At 40.1% G+C, this 12970-nt stretch overlaps 1 protein-coding gene across 4 annotated transcripts; it reads left to right on the forward strand.

Annotated features, from left to right (window-relative positions):
* The first annotated feature begins 490 nt into the window (after positions 1 to 490).
* On the forward strand, positions 491 to 10629 carry LOC112657796 (importin subunit alpha-8-like). Of its 4 annotated transcripts, none has more exons than XR_003135298.3 (3): positions 521 to 616; positions 6956 to 7740; positions 10083 to 10615. XR_003135298.3 is itself a non-coding variant. In XM_049113212.1 (3 exons), the coding sequence occupies exons 2-3, from the start codon at positions 2189 to 2191 to the stop codon at positions 10341 to 10343; spliced, it is 447 nt and encodes a 148-aa protein (XP_048969169.1). In that variant the 5' UTR covers positions 523 to 616; positions 1012 to 2188; the 3' UTR covers positions 10344 to 10627. The 4 variants fall into 4 exon arrangements, 1 of the variants encoding a protein (XP_048969169.1); XM_049113212.1 differs by lacking the exon at positions 6956 to 7740 and adding an exon at positions 1012 to 2374 and having other exon boundaries at positions 523 to 616; positions 10083 to 10627; XR_007412356.1 differs by having other exon boundaries at positions 528 to 616; positions 6994 to 7740; positions 10083 to 10614.
* The last annotated feature ends 2341 nt before the right edge of the window (positions 10630 to 12970 follow it).

Below are 12970 nucleotides of genomic sequence, written 5' to 3' on the forward strand. Positions count from 1 at the left end.
TTCAAGAAGCTCAATAAGCCCAAAAACAAATATAAAAAAAAAGAAAAGAAAAGAAAACTACACTGAGGACATCAGAATCAAATTACTTAAAATCAGTGATAATGCAAAAATCTGCAGGGGCACATGGATGGCAAAGTCAGTTAAGTTACAACTCTTGATTTTGGCTCTGGTTGTGAGCTCAGGGTGGTGAGTAGAGCCCCATATGGAGTGCAGAGCCTGCTTAAGTTTCTCCCTCTCCCTCTGCTTCTAGCCCTCTCCCCCTGCTTGCACACATGTGCTCTCTCTCTCAAATAGATAAATAAAATCTTTTAATAAAAGCAATAAGGACAAAAAAGATACATTATTTTCAGAAAAGCAAACACTAAAAATTACGGCAGATTTAATCACCAGAAGCAGCGCAAGCCAGAGAAACATCACTGATGTACTAATGTAAAAAAACAGAATCTAGAATTCTATGGTCAGCAAAAATGTATCAAAAACAAAGATAAAAGAGAGACTTTCAAACCTTCAAAACTGAGCATTCTTCACCAGCAAGCCAGCATTTCTGGAGATGTTAAAGCAAGTCTTTTAGGCAGAAGGAAACTAAAACCAGATGGAAACCTGATTCTACACACAGGTATGAGGCACACCTGTAAATACAACCATTTTTTTCTTATTTCTAATTATTTTAAAAGATAACTGGTAATCTAAAACCAAAATCATAACAATGTGTTGTGAAGTTTAGAACATATGTAGAAGTCAAACCATGAGAACAGACAATACACTAAAAAGGCCTGGAAAAAGGAAAATGGAGGAATATTGGTATCGGGTTCCTAGGCTATATGTGATGTGTGTATCTAATGTCAGCTGAAGTTAGACTGGGCAGGGAGAGGAGCAGGAGGGAACGATTATGGAAAAACATGAGAAAATTTGAGGGGAGAGGACATTGATGTTCATTATCTTGACTTTAGTGATAGTTTCATACAAGTATATAAATATGTCAAAACATCAAACTTTATACTTTTTGTGCAGCTCAATGTATATCAACTATATTTCAACAAAGCTGTAAAGAGAAGAAAAAGAAACACCTGAGATACAATTTCACAATCATTAGACTTGCAGAATTCAAAGAGGTCTTAACAATGTCAGGTATTGTCAAGGATATGATTGTACACTGCAAAAGGAAGTATATTTTGCTCAACCTCTTTGGAAAGCACTTTGGTAATCCCAAGCTGAAGATGGGCAAATGAATATACATTCCACTTTGCATTTCTATTTCCAGGTAATGACAGAAAAATTAGATACATGCACCTTAAGACATATATAAGTGTATTCAATGAAGCATTATTTCTAATAGCAAAACATTGGAAACAACTTAAAGGTCCTTCAGTAGGGAAACAGTAAATATAAGCATATTTATATGAATATTATAACATATTTGTATATCATAAAGCATAAGTAAACGGTGGTGTTGTCATATGATGAATTGGATACAGAAATTTTTTTCTGATTTTTGTGTGTAGAGGAACCACCACCTGGGGATCTTTAGGTCTGGGGTGGGGCTTGAGGTTATGCCTCTTTTAAGAAGCCTCTCGGTGATGCTGCTGCTTCTGGTCTGTGGTATTTTGTGTAGTAAGACAATATTGCATGCATGAACTAGACATATTTGTATCGATATGGATCAGTCAAAAAAAAAAGGAAGGAAGAAAAATATAGCAAGTTACCAAAAGATTTGTACAGTATGATTGCTTTGATGTAAACGTTTAAAAATGCAAAAGAGTACTATACGTTCTCCATGAATATGAATAGATACAAGATTTTTTTTTAAAGATTAAAAACACAGACATAGAGGATAAGAAACAGGAGAAGTTGATTGTAGGAAGAGAGAAAAGGGAATACATAGTGCTGAAGAGGGAAACATGGATGTCCACTTTAATTATGATATCCTATTGTGTTTATATTTTTAAAAAGCCCTAGAGGTAAACCTAAAACAGAACCATTTGTTCCTTGTTGGATGTGTACCTGATGTTTTATAGATTTTGAGAACTATGACATGTTGTAAGCTTATAAAAAAACAAAAAAGGAAATTAATACTTAAATACAACCTATTACACAGTTCAACTTCCATAATAATAATAACAGTGCTAGGCTGTTGGGGATTTACCCCAAAGATACAGATGCAGTGAAACACTGGGACACCTGCACCCCGATGTTTATAGCAGCGATGGCCACGATAGCCAAACTGTGGAAGGAGCCTCGGTGTCCAACGAAAGATGAATGGATAAAGAAGATGTGGTTTATGTATACAATGGAATATTACTCAGCTATTAGAAATGACAAATACCCACCATTGGCTTCAACGTGGATGGAACTGGAGAGTATTATGCTGAGTGAAGTAAGTCAGTCGGAGAAGGACAAACATTATATGGTCTCATTCATTTGGGGAATATAAATAATAGTGAAAGGGAATATAAGGGAAGGGAGAAGAAATGTGTGGGAAGTATCAGAAAGGGAGACAGAACGTAAAGACTGCTAACTCTGGGAAACGAACTAGGGGTGGTAGAAGGGGAGGAGGGCGGGGGGTGGGAGTGAATGGGTGATGGGCACTGGGGGTTATTCTGTATGTTAGTAAATTGAACACCAATAAAAAATAAATTAAAAAAAAAAAACAGTGCTAGGAATCTACACTCGATGCCAAAATGGCCATATTGCCACTGGATCTTGAAGCCAGAGAGCCTCACTAATGCTTCATTAAATGAAGCAGCATCTCCTTTTGGTTGTGTGCAATATTTTGGTAGATAGAGACCCTAATGCCCTGCTGTTCATGTGCCCTTAGTCTCCCTAAGCAGAGGCCACCTTGTAATGAGATTTTCTTTCTTTGGACATCAGGTTGTATCCTAGTGTGGTTGAAGTTTATGGGACAGATGTGTATATGGCTGATGCAACTTGATTATAATACTATATATTGAATATGGTGATAACACTACATTAGAAATGTAAGTGTAGGAATGGATGTAGCTATGATTTTAAAGGGTGAATTATTTTCCTCTGATTTCCTATGATGTGACAAGACAGCTCAGCCTTCACATCTGGCTACTCTCCTTCAGAAACAGGTCCACATTAGCTAGCCCCCAATAATAAGGTCCCCAGAGCAGTCAGTCTGAGTAATTAGGACAGTCACCTTGTCTGTGCTACTGCCATTGCAGATTCTGAGACCGAACACTCAGGCTTTTTTTTTCCTTAAGTGAATGAAGAAGGACCCAATTTCCCAGAAATTCATAGGCCAACAGAACAACTCCCTCTTCACCACCAGATCACACTAAGCCCATCTGAATTGATGAGAAACTTTAGCCCTTTTATTTTACATTAATCCTCCCCCTTTTCCCCCAACTCACTTATGGGCGGACTGCAGGTAGCATTAAAGTGTGCTTGTTTTGGGTGTATACTCTGAGTTTCTGGTTTTGTGTAGTGGAAAAAAGATCACACTTCATTTCCAGGCTAGAAAATGGACCTCAACCATCCTGATAGATTGAATTGGGTGCAGGAGCCCCCACCACAGTAACCAGTGAGTCTGAAATTGATGCAGCTTTTCATTCACACACATGGCCACTGTGATCAACGTGAAGCCAAGCCAGGAATCTGAAGCCTGGGGCCCTGGCAGGTCCACAGAGGTGCCCCTCTAGGGGTGGAACTTGGCTCTTGTTCCTCTAGCCACCTGTGGAGATGGGAATCCACTACACTCATTGTTTGGAAAATTGGAATAATGCCACTGTACCTTGAGGCCAGAGATGTTTGTCTCTATCTTGGCAAAGAGAGAAAAATGTTCTTCTGTATTCAGCCCAGGCAGAGGAGTGGGGAAGGAGAAGGAAGGGTTGTTAGTAAGATTTATTGAGCCCCAAAGTGCTATGGTGCTTAATATACAGCTCATTCCATTTCATACAACTAAGTTCTTTTTCTACAATGACAAGTGCTGGCACTAGGACTAGGTCAGGAGGTTTCTGGTATCACCTATTGGGCCATTCCTAAAAACACCTCTCCATTCTGGCTCACTTGTCCAGATTCCCCCTTCTCTGTGATAACTTCTCTCTAAAGACTCCCTTGTCTTTCTGGCTCCCACTGGGGCCAACCCAGTCCATCAGACATGGCTGTGTGTGATTCCCAATAGTGGGCAGCATTCAACTCGTTTGTACCCCCCCCCCCCCCCCCCCCCCCGCCAGAGGCTTTCAGTCCTGTGTAAATTAGTGGCTATAAAAGGAAATGTCAGAGGGAAGAGTAGAGCCCAAATCTACTTACCAGGGGCCCCAGGGGCTCAGTTCCTGTCTAATGGAGGCTCTGTATTGTAGGCATATTGACTTTTTTTTTTTTCAGGTATTTCCATTTGATTATCACATGAACTCTGTGAGCCAGATGATGTTTTCCAGATATTTAAAACCAAGCTCAGTGAATTATAAGTGAAGCAATAGTTTAGGGAAGAAAGTAGTTGGAGGAGGTAAGATGGAACCAAGTTTTGAAAGAGAAGGATTTAGAAAGTGACTGTGAAAAGTGGCCTCTTAGGTTCTAAGTTTCTGGGGGGAGTCAATAGCCCAAATGAAGAACTCTCAAAGTTGGAATTTGACTCTTGAGAAGAACAATTTAAGATCGAAAAGTAACCCTGCATTGCCTGGAATTGTCCACATGTAGATGTGAGCCAAATAGTCTCAGGAATTAGAAGTCTGAGGAAAGGTCATCAAGATAACATTCTGGACTGTGGAATGATTCTGTTGACTGTCACGAAGACCAGAAGATGAAGGTGTTACCAAGGAGAAAAGTAGCTTATTCATTTCTTATTTGGCTACATCACATCATACTCAGAAGTATGGACAAAATGGATAAAAAGTGAACAAGTGTCTGAGGTCTCTGGATGTTGAAGGCTTTAGTGTATTTCAGTAAAAGAATTTAGCTAAAATCCCAAAATTTTTATGGGAAAGTAGGGCCAGAAGTTTGAATTGATTCAATAATGTGAAGAAGAGGAAAATTGCTATTACAATTACTGTGTCCTTGAAAACTCTCCTGACTTGCTGGACAACTTTTAGGTTTTACTGATACAAAGCAAACCGTGGAACTTTATTTATTTTTTTTTAAGATTTTATTTATTTATTTGAGAGAGAGAGAGCACAAGCAGTAGGGAGGGACAGGAGGAGAGGGAGAAGCAAGCTCTCCACTGAGCAGGGAGCCTGATGCACGGCTTAATCCCAAGACCCTGAGATCATGATCTGAGCCAAAGGCAGAGGCTTAACTGACTGAGCCACCCAGGTGCCCCATGAACCCTAGAGCTTCAGAAGTTCAAATGGATCTATACTAGAGGGAAAAGAATTTGGAGTATGGGCTTGGCATTGAGGTTCATCTAGAGTGTATGGAGGTGAAAGGCCAGGGGATAGCGTTAGCCTGAAGCATCTCTGCCCAGAGTGGCTAGTGTGAAGTCTTGGTGGAGAGGAGGCCACCAGTCTAGATTAAATTTAAAATCACTTGAAATCCCATATTAAAAATACCTCTTCTTTGGAGTAAACAAAGATTCATAAACTAGGACTTAAAATATATGAACCACAAAAGAAAAGCTGATAGGTTTGACTTCACCAGAATTAACTTTTGCTCATCAAAAGACCATAGTAAGAAAATGAATAGATACACCACAGAGTGGATCCAGAGATTGGACCTCTATAAGACCCAAAACAAGAGCTCAAGCCAAACTTGTCAAGATGTCAAGGAGGTAGGGAGATCCCTGCAACCATGTGGGTTATATTAAGAGCCTTCACTCAGGCTCACTGGGTTTGTCTAAGTATTTGAAAACATTGTATCAGAACTTGAAGGATTTTTTTGGATAAACTTTCAGTGTCCGTTATGCTATATTCTCCAGTAAGATCCAGTGGTGACCTAAGTCCAGTCATTAAATTCCTTTTTTCTTGCTCTTTATAAAGGCTCACACAAGTGTATCCTCTCTATCCCCACCTCCCTCTTCTTACACGTCCTTGCTTTGTATTCCATTTCCTCTTTACTTCCTTCCTCTTATTTTCTACTTCTTTACAACTTTTCTACCTTTATTGACTTCAGTATTATTTTGTGCAAAGTGTTTCTGTGTTGGTAAAAGGGTCACTAATTATTCAAGATTAATTAAGATTGGCTTTAAGTATTATTTAGGTTTTAATATTTATCCTACCCTCTGAAGTGAAATCCAGAATTCAAACAATTTGTTTATATGGCAGCTCTAATCGGAGTGGATTGGATCCAGATTTTACTAATTTATCACCTAAAACAAAACAAAACAAAACCCCAACTAACCAAAAGGTCTAGCTAATATATGAATGAGAGCCTTGAATCAATTCACACAATGAACACAAGCTGTCCTTATAGTGTTCTTCTGTTGCTGCTTTTAAGTTTGTAGTGTTTCATAGTAAACATCAACATGTAATGTTACTCCAAGCATGCACAAGTGCAAAGCAAACTCACTGACATGTGCAGAAGAGAATGATAAGTGTTATTTTTGTTTTTCTTTTGTTGGTATTTTTTAAAGTCTGAACTTGGTTAAACTAAAAACCCATAATCAATTTTGAGACAGACATAAAAACTTCTGCAATTCTCTCTCTAGAGAGAGCAAAAATAGGCAGCTTCCAATGCAAGAAATAGCTGTGGTTATATGGAAACCTTTGACTCTCAGTTTCTCTTTCCATCTTTCCAGGGCTCCAAGAACAGCTTACAATCATGGAGAGAAAGCCTTTGAGAACTTGTTCTAAAGGGGGTTATTTTGGGGAAAACATAATTTTAAAAAATCATGGCTGGTTGATTTAGAATTTGCTCATGTAAAATACATGTGCATTTGTCTCCTCAATGCACAAAGGATTCCTGTTATAAACCTCCTTCATACCAGTGAAGAGAATTGGTCTACTGGCAAATTTATCAAGGGATTTCTCAGCTTAAGTACTATTTGTAAAATCTTTTGCAGATGGGGAAATTATTTTAGTCCACTCTTATGTCCTCCAGATTTGTGAAGAAGAAGAAGGAGAAGGAGAGAGGAGGAGGAAGAGGAAGGAGGAGGTGGGGAAGGAGAAGAAAAAGAAGAAGAAATTGAGACCTATGAGTTGTTAACAATGTCAGGACCTATTATTTTTTATTATTTTTTATTTATTCATGAGAGACACACAGAGAGAGGCAGAGACATAGGCAGAAGAGAAGCAGGTTCCTCAAGTGGAGCCTATGTGGGACTCGATCCCGGGACTCCAGGATCACACCCTGAGTCGAAGGCAGATGCACAACCACTGAGCCACCCAGGCATCCCGACAGGACCTAATTAGACACACTCTAAATATTTTTCAAGAAGCTGTAATATCCAGTCGATGTCAACAACTCTTAATTCAAAAATAAAAATAAAGGTAATCCAAACAATCCAATGATTTTGGGCAACTAGCAGACAAAGAAAAGAAAAAGAAGGAAGAAAGAAAGGAAAGGAAGGAAGTGAGGAAAGGAGAAGGGAAGGAGCTCTCTCTCACTTAGGAAAGAGAAATTTTGCTAGAGAATGAAATCTGTTCATCTGCCACTAGAAGCATCAATTTTTAGCACGCGGGTCACTGCTTCTGAATAGGGTGCCAGCTGTGTGCCATACATGCTGTTGACAAGGGAAAATTCTGCTTTGAAACCTCAAGTTGGTGTCTTCTCACTGGGAAATCAACCAACCTGCAACACCAAGAGTGTCATTTGTCTTTACAGACTTGATGAACCGCTGAAGGAAAGGTGAGCTCCCTAGCTTGCAACGCTAAATTATGTTAAGAAAGGCACAGGCAGGGATCCCTGGATGGCGCAGTGGTTTAGTGCCTGCCTTTGGCCCAGGGCGCGATCCTGGAGACCGGGGATCGAGTCCCACGTCAGGCTCCCGGTGCATGGAGCCTGCTTCTCCCTCTGCCTATGTCTCTGCCTCTCTCTCTCTCTCTCTCTGTGTGACTATCATAAATAAATTAAAAAAAAAGAAAAAAAAAAAAAAAAAAGAAAGGCACAGGGGTAGTGGAAGGGGAGGTGGGCGGGGGGATGGGGTGACTGGGTGACGGGCACTGAGGGGGGCACTTGACGGCATGAGCACTGGGTGTTATACTATATGTTGGCAAATCAAACTCCAATAAAAATATGCATAAAAAATAAAAAATAAATAAAGGTTGGGGAAAAAAAAGGCACTTGACCCACATTCCCACATTCTCACCAGGGACTTGATGGTCATGGCAAGCTCCAGGGTTGGTAAAACACTGGGATGGCAATGATGCAGGAACATGTGGCTTGAGTCCTCTTTCCATTTCAGTGCTAGCTCCTAGGGGGTAGAGTGCACACCTTTGTCCCCTGCAGTGGCTAATGATAACTAGAGTGCAAAGAAGGAAATAGAGGCCTTGGGGAGTTAAGTAAGGTGTCAAGGTCAGATAAGGAGATAAAGAGAGGCAAAACAGGTTTTAAATCCAAGTCATCTGACTATAGGTTCTTAACCCTTGTTTTACATTACCTCCCACAGCATGGGAGGGGGGGCAGTATGAGGAATATTAGGAATACTTGTTCTTGATTGTCTCCAATTTCAAGAGTTCTTTTCCATTAGTCACCTTCTCTTACTTTACTCCCACCCTCAAATGGTATTGCAGAGAAAGGCAAAAATGTCCCCATGGATTAGACAAAGAAAGAATAAATAAATGCCTGTCTCCTTAATACTAGCAGCTTTTCACTGCAACAAAAGCCTAAAGCTCTAAAAAGAAATATGAGGATGGGGCAGCCCTGGTGGCGCAGCGGTTTAGCACCGCCTACAGACTGGGGTGTGATCCTGGGGACCCAGGATGGAGTCCCGCATCAGGCTTCCTGTCTGGAGCCTGCTTCTCCCTCTGCCTGTGTCTCTGCCTCTCTCTCTCTCTCTCTCTCTCTCTCCCTTTGTCTCTATGAATAAATAAAATCTTAAAAAAAAAAGAAATATGAGGATGAACTGGGAGGGGTGGGTATAAGGAGCAGAAATGGGACAAGCAGGATGCATGATGCATTTTTCTATTTACCAAGGAATTTCTGGTTTGGTTTTATTTTGGCTTCACTTCTGTGTTTCTTTTAATGTAGAGAAAAGAAGATGTGAAGCTGAGCTGCAGAAAATTCCAAAGTGATTGGAAATAGCCAGGGGTCTAAGAGATTTCAGGCAATAGGAGGAAGGCAGAGAGGGTCATTATTTATGTGCTCCCAAGTCTTGGGGGGAGAATCTGCTCTGTGTATCCTGCTTCCATATGGCTAGCTTTCCAGGCCACAAAGATGGATGAATACAAAGATGTGTTGGAATATAAACCATTGTGGAATTAACAGAAAGATTTTTTTTCTTTCTTACTTCAGTATGTATTCTGATCTCAAGGGAGTACATCTACTGTCTATTAGATATTCACAAAGGTGAACAGATTGTTACGATGGGCTCCAAAGCACAAAGGTTACAGGCCACCAAACATAAAGCCTAAATACACTAACATCAGAAACCTCATGGAAGGGAGTGGTAAGCCATGAAAGGACAGCAGCTGGGGAGAGTGTCCCTGGGGCAGGAACTCAGATGTGCTACTAGCAGCTCTGAGTTGTCATTTTCAGTCTGCACCTGTCTCTTCTTCTGGACTCCAACCCCCTATTCCCATTCCCATTTCCATCTCCCAAATCGGTCTTTGGATTTTGATAAAGAGATATTGACAGTTTTAATAGCTCATTGAAACTCATCCATGGCCAAGCTTGTAGACTTCACTTTTTCTAGTTATTTTCAAGAAATCTTTTTATTAATCTATTTTTACTTCATTCATTTGAAAAATGTTAGCAATGATTGTTACACACATATTTGGTTAGAGTCCATAGAGAAACATTCTGGGTCAAATCAGGGTAGCCAGTGCCCAAACCCTAGAACCAAAGCAGGACTTTCTCCAAGAGACTGGGCCAAAAAAGTCTTTGTGAGTATGGAAACAGTATCAAACTGTTCTTCCACAGTAATATGAAAAATCAAATAGAAGTTTAGAAAGCATTTTTCTTGTGATTAACTGTATTATGTATTCACAATTGTTATCATCATCCTTGACGTTATCTCTTTTATCCTCCAGGCAGCAGAGAAGCTTTCAGAGAAGGAAAATCTGTGTCTTCTGATAGAAGAAATTGGTGGCATTGATAAAATTGAGGCTTTGCAACTTCATGAGAATCCTCAGGTTGCCCTTACTGCTTTGAACATTATTGAGAACCATTTTTGTGAGGGAGAAGAAAGTGGTGCAATATTACCAGCCCTGGACCAAGATAATGAATTCCTAAACCGCTTAACAAAAAAATACCAAGGCCCCACGACTTCTAAACAAAGGACCAAACCCTAATGGGTAACTTCTTTGAGGACCTTCTGTGAATTGGCATGGCATGGGTGTAAAGCTTTTTAAACTAAATGTTAATAAAATTTTCAACACATTAAAAAAAAGAAGGTATTTGGTATTTGGTAGTCCTGAGAATGATGTTTTTCATGGGCCTTTTTTGTCATGATGCCGATTTTGTATTTTTTTCTGCAACATTTGTGTAAATAGAAGAAACACTAATAGGAAAAGTGAGATAAACTGAAGGTTTTGAGTTAATTCCTTTATGTATTTCCTGCCCAAGTCATAAACTGGTAACAGAGTATGGGTGATCTGAAAACCACAAGTATAAGCTAAACCTGTGTTTTACAAATCAACTTGATGAGTGCCAACATTTTTTTTAAGTGAAAAAAAAAAAAGAATGGAATAGAGAATATCGGAGTTGATCACATATAATTTAAATATTTTTTCATGAAGTGTTTGCTTTAGTTGAGTGTATGTTGGCTTTTAATTGGTTTATTTCTATGGGTTTCATAAAAATTTGGGGGGGAATAACTACTGGCCAGAGAGCAGAGGAAAGAGAACCGCCAGTTAGGTTGAGAGAGTCTGGATTATTCAGAATGCTGAAAAGCAAGTTAAGGAACTTGACTTTATGTAGAATCCACTGTGTCTTTTTAAACATATATTAAAAAATGATACGGTAAAAGTGAAGTTTTTGTAATAGTTCGGCAGGGTATGAGTGATTGCTTGGGAGCAGGGATAGATATAGATAGAGATATCACTGACATTTCTCAGAACAGACACCAATCCTTGCTGTCTTAAGTATGAAAGGAATTTTTCAAACGGATATTGGATAGCTCACAGAAATGCTGGGAAGTTTAGAGAACCAGGCTGAGGAAATGAGCAGAACTGAAGGGTACTACCTAGCCAGAGTCACAGTTGAAATCACGCCCATATAGCTGATTTGGTGAGGACACTGTGCAGCAGCTGGACACCAAAGCTGTAGCTGACTTGGCATGCATGGGTCTCCTGTGTGGCACTGAAGACATCCATCATCCATTGGCACTGCTGCCACTGTGACTGCAGCAAAAAATTCTCAACTGTTTCCATCCCCTATGCATCATAGTCTCAGATTTAGTGTCCGGGACGGGTACTTCTGATGGCCAGCCCGGGAGACAGACACTTGAGGTCTAGCTGCAGAAGAGGCTGGGAAACATCATCTGCACTTTCTGGCTTCTGCAGAAGGAAGTTGGCTTTGCCTCTAATGATCCTGAATGCAATTCTAGTATGTGGTGGTAGTTCCCACGCACTACCAGGCAGTTCTCAGACACCAGCTAGGTGTCCTACAATTCAACTCAATGCTGACACCATCTATTTGGAGATAGCAACAGACTCCACAGGTTAAGGGCTCAATCCCGCAAGATTGCTCTCCACTTCAGATGCCAACTGCAAGTCCAGGTTGTTACCTGTACTTCTCAACAACTGGCTCTAAATCAGTTCTCACAACTGCCTCCTTGGGTTCAATTAATTTGTGAGAGGGGCTCACAAAATTCAAAAAAAGATCTTATGTACTAGGTTATTGGTTTAATATAAAAAGGACATAACTCAGAAATAGCCAGATGGAAGAGATATATAGGGCAAAATATGGAGAAAGGACACAGAACTCTCCTAAATCTTTATTTGTTCACCAATCAGGAAGCTCCCATCCTTGTTGAGTTTTCATGGAGGCTCCATTACATAGGGATGACTGGATAAATCATTGGCCATTGGTGATTGATTCAACCTCCAGCCCTTCTCCCTTTCCTGGAGGCCAGGGGTGGGACTGAAAGTTCCAACCCCCTGATCATGGGGTTGAGTCCCCTGGCACTCAGCCCCCATCCTTTGGTTACCTAGGGGCTTTCCAAAAATCAGCTCATTAACATAATAAAAGATACCTTGATATTCTCATTACTTAGGAAATTCCAAGGGTGTTAGGAGCTCTGTGCCAGGAAATGAGACAAAGACCAAATCTATATATCTTATTATAAATCACAATAATCACAGCCTCCTGTCAGGATTCACACAATAGGAAAAGTCTCTAAACATGGAAGAGGAGTTGGTTAATCATGGACTAGCTAGATGATTGCAGTTTTCCAGCTGGGGTGATGTGGGCTTTGGAGTAGGATGCTGACAAAGAAAAAGCCCAAAGAACTAGCCCAAGAGGTTAGTGAACAGAGAAACAAACAGATTTGGTGACAGATTATGTACAGATGATTAACAATGGGGAATGGAGAAAGCCACTACCAGGCTTCTGTCCTAGAGGAAATGAAGAGAGGTCGTACTGCTGGCAGATATAAGAATGGAAAAAAGAAGAAACTGAAGAATGTTTGTGAAGCCATATTAATGACCATAGGACTTAATCATTCTTGAAGATAGTGGCCATGATGAAGACAACTCCTTCAGCTAGTCCTGTTCTTTGAGATCATTTGTAAGATAAATTACATAATTATACTGTTGTCTTTTGTGGCTCCTCTATATATTGTCACTGGTGGTCTGATACTCTTGTGGGTTCAGAATTTCCTAAGCCAGTGTTCTCATTTAGCCTTGTAGCCTGCATCCTACTCTCTTTCAATATTTATTTTTACATGTATTTTGAAGACTCAAACTAGAAAGAACCT

The sequence above is a fragment of the Canis lupus genome, chromosome 8, assembly GCF_003254725.2.
Source record: "Canis lupus dingo isolate Sandy chromosome 8, ASM325472v2, whole genome shotgun sequence".
Taxonomy (NCBI): Eukaryota; Metazoa; Chordata; class Mammalia; order Carnivora; family Canidae; genus Canis; species Canis lupus.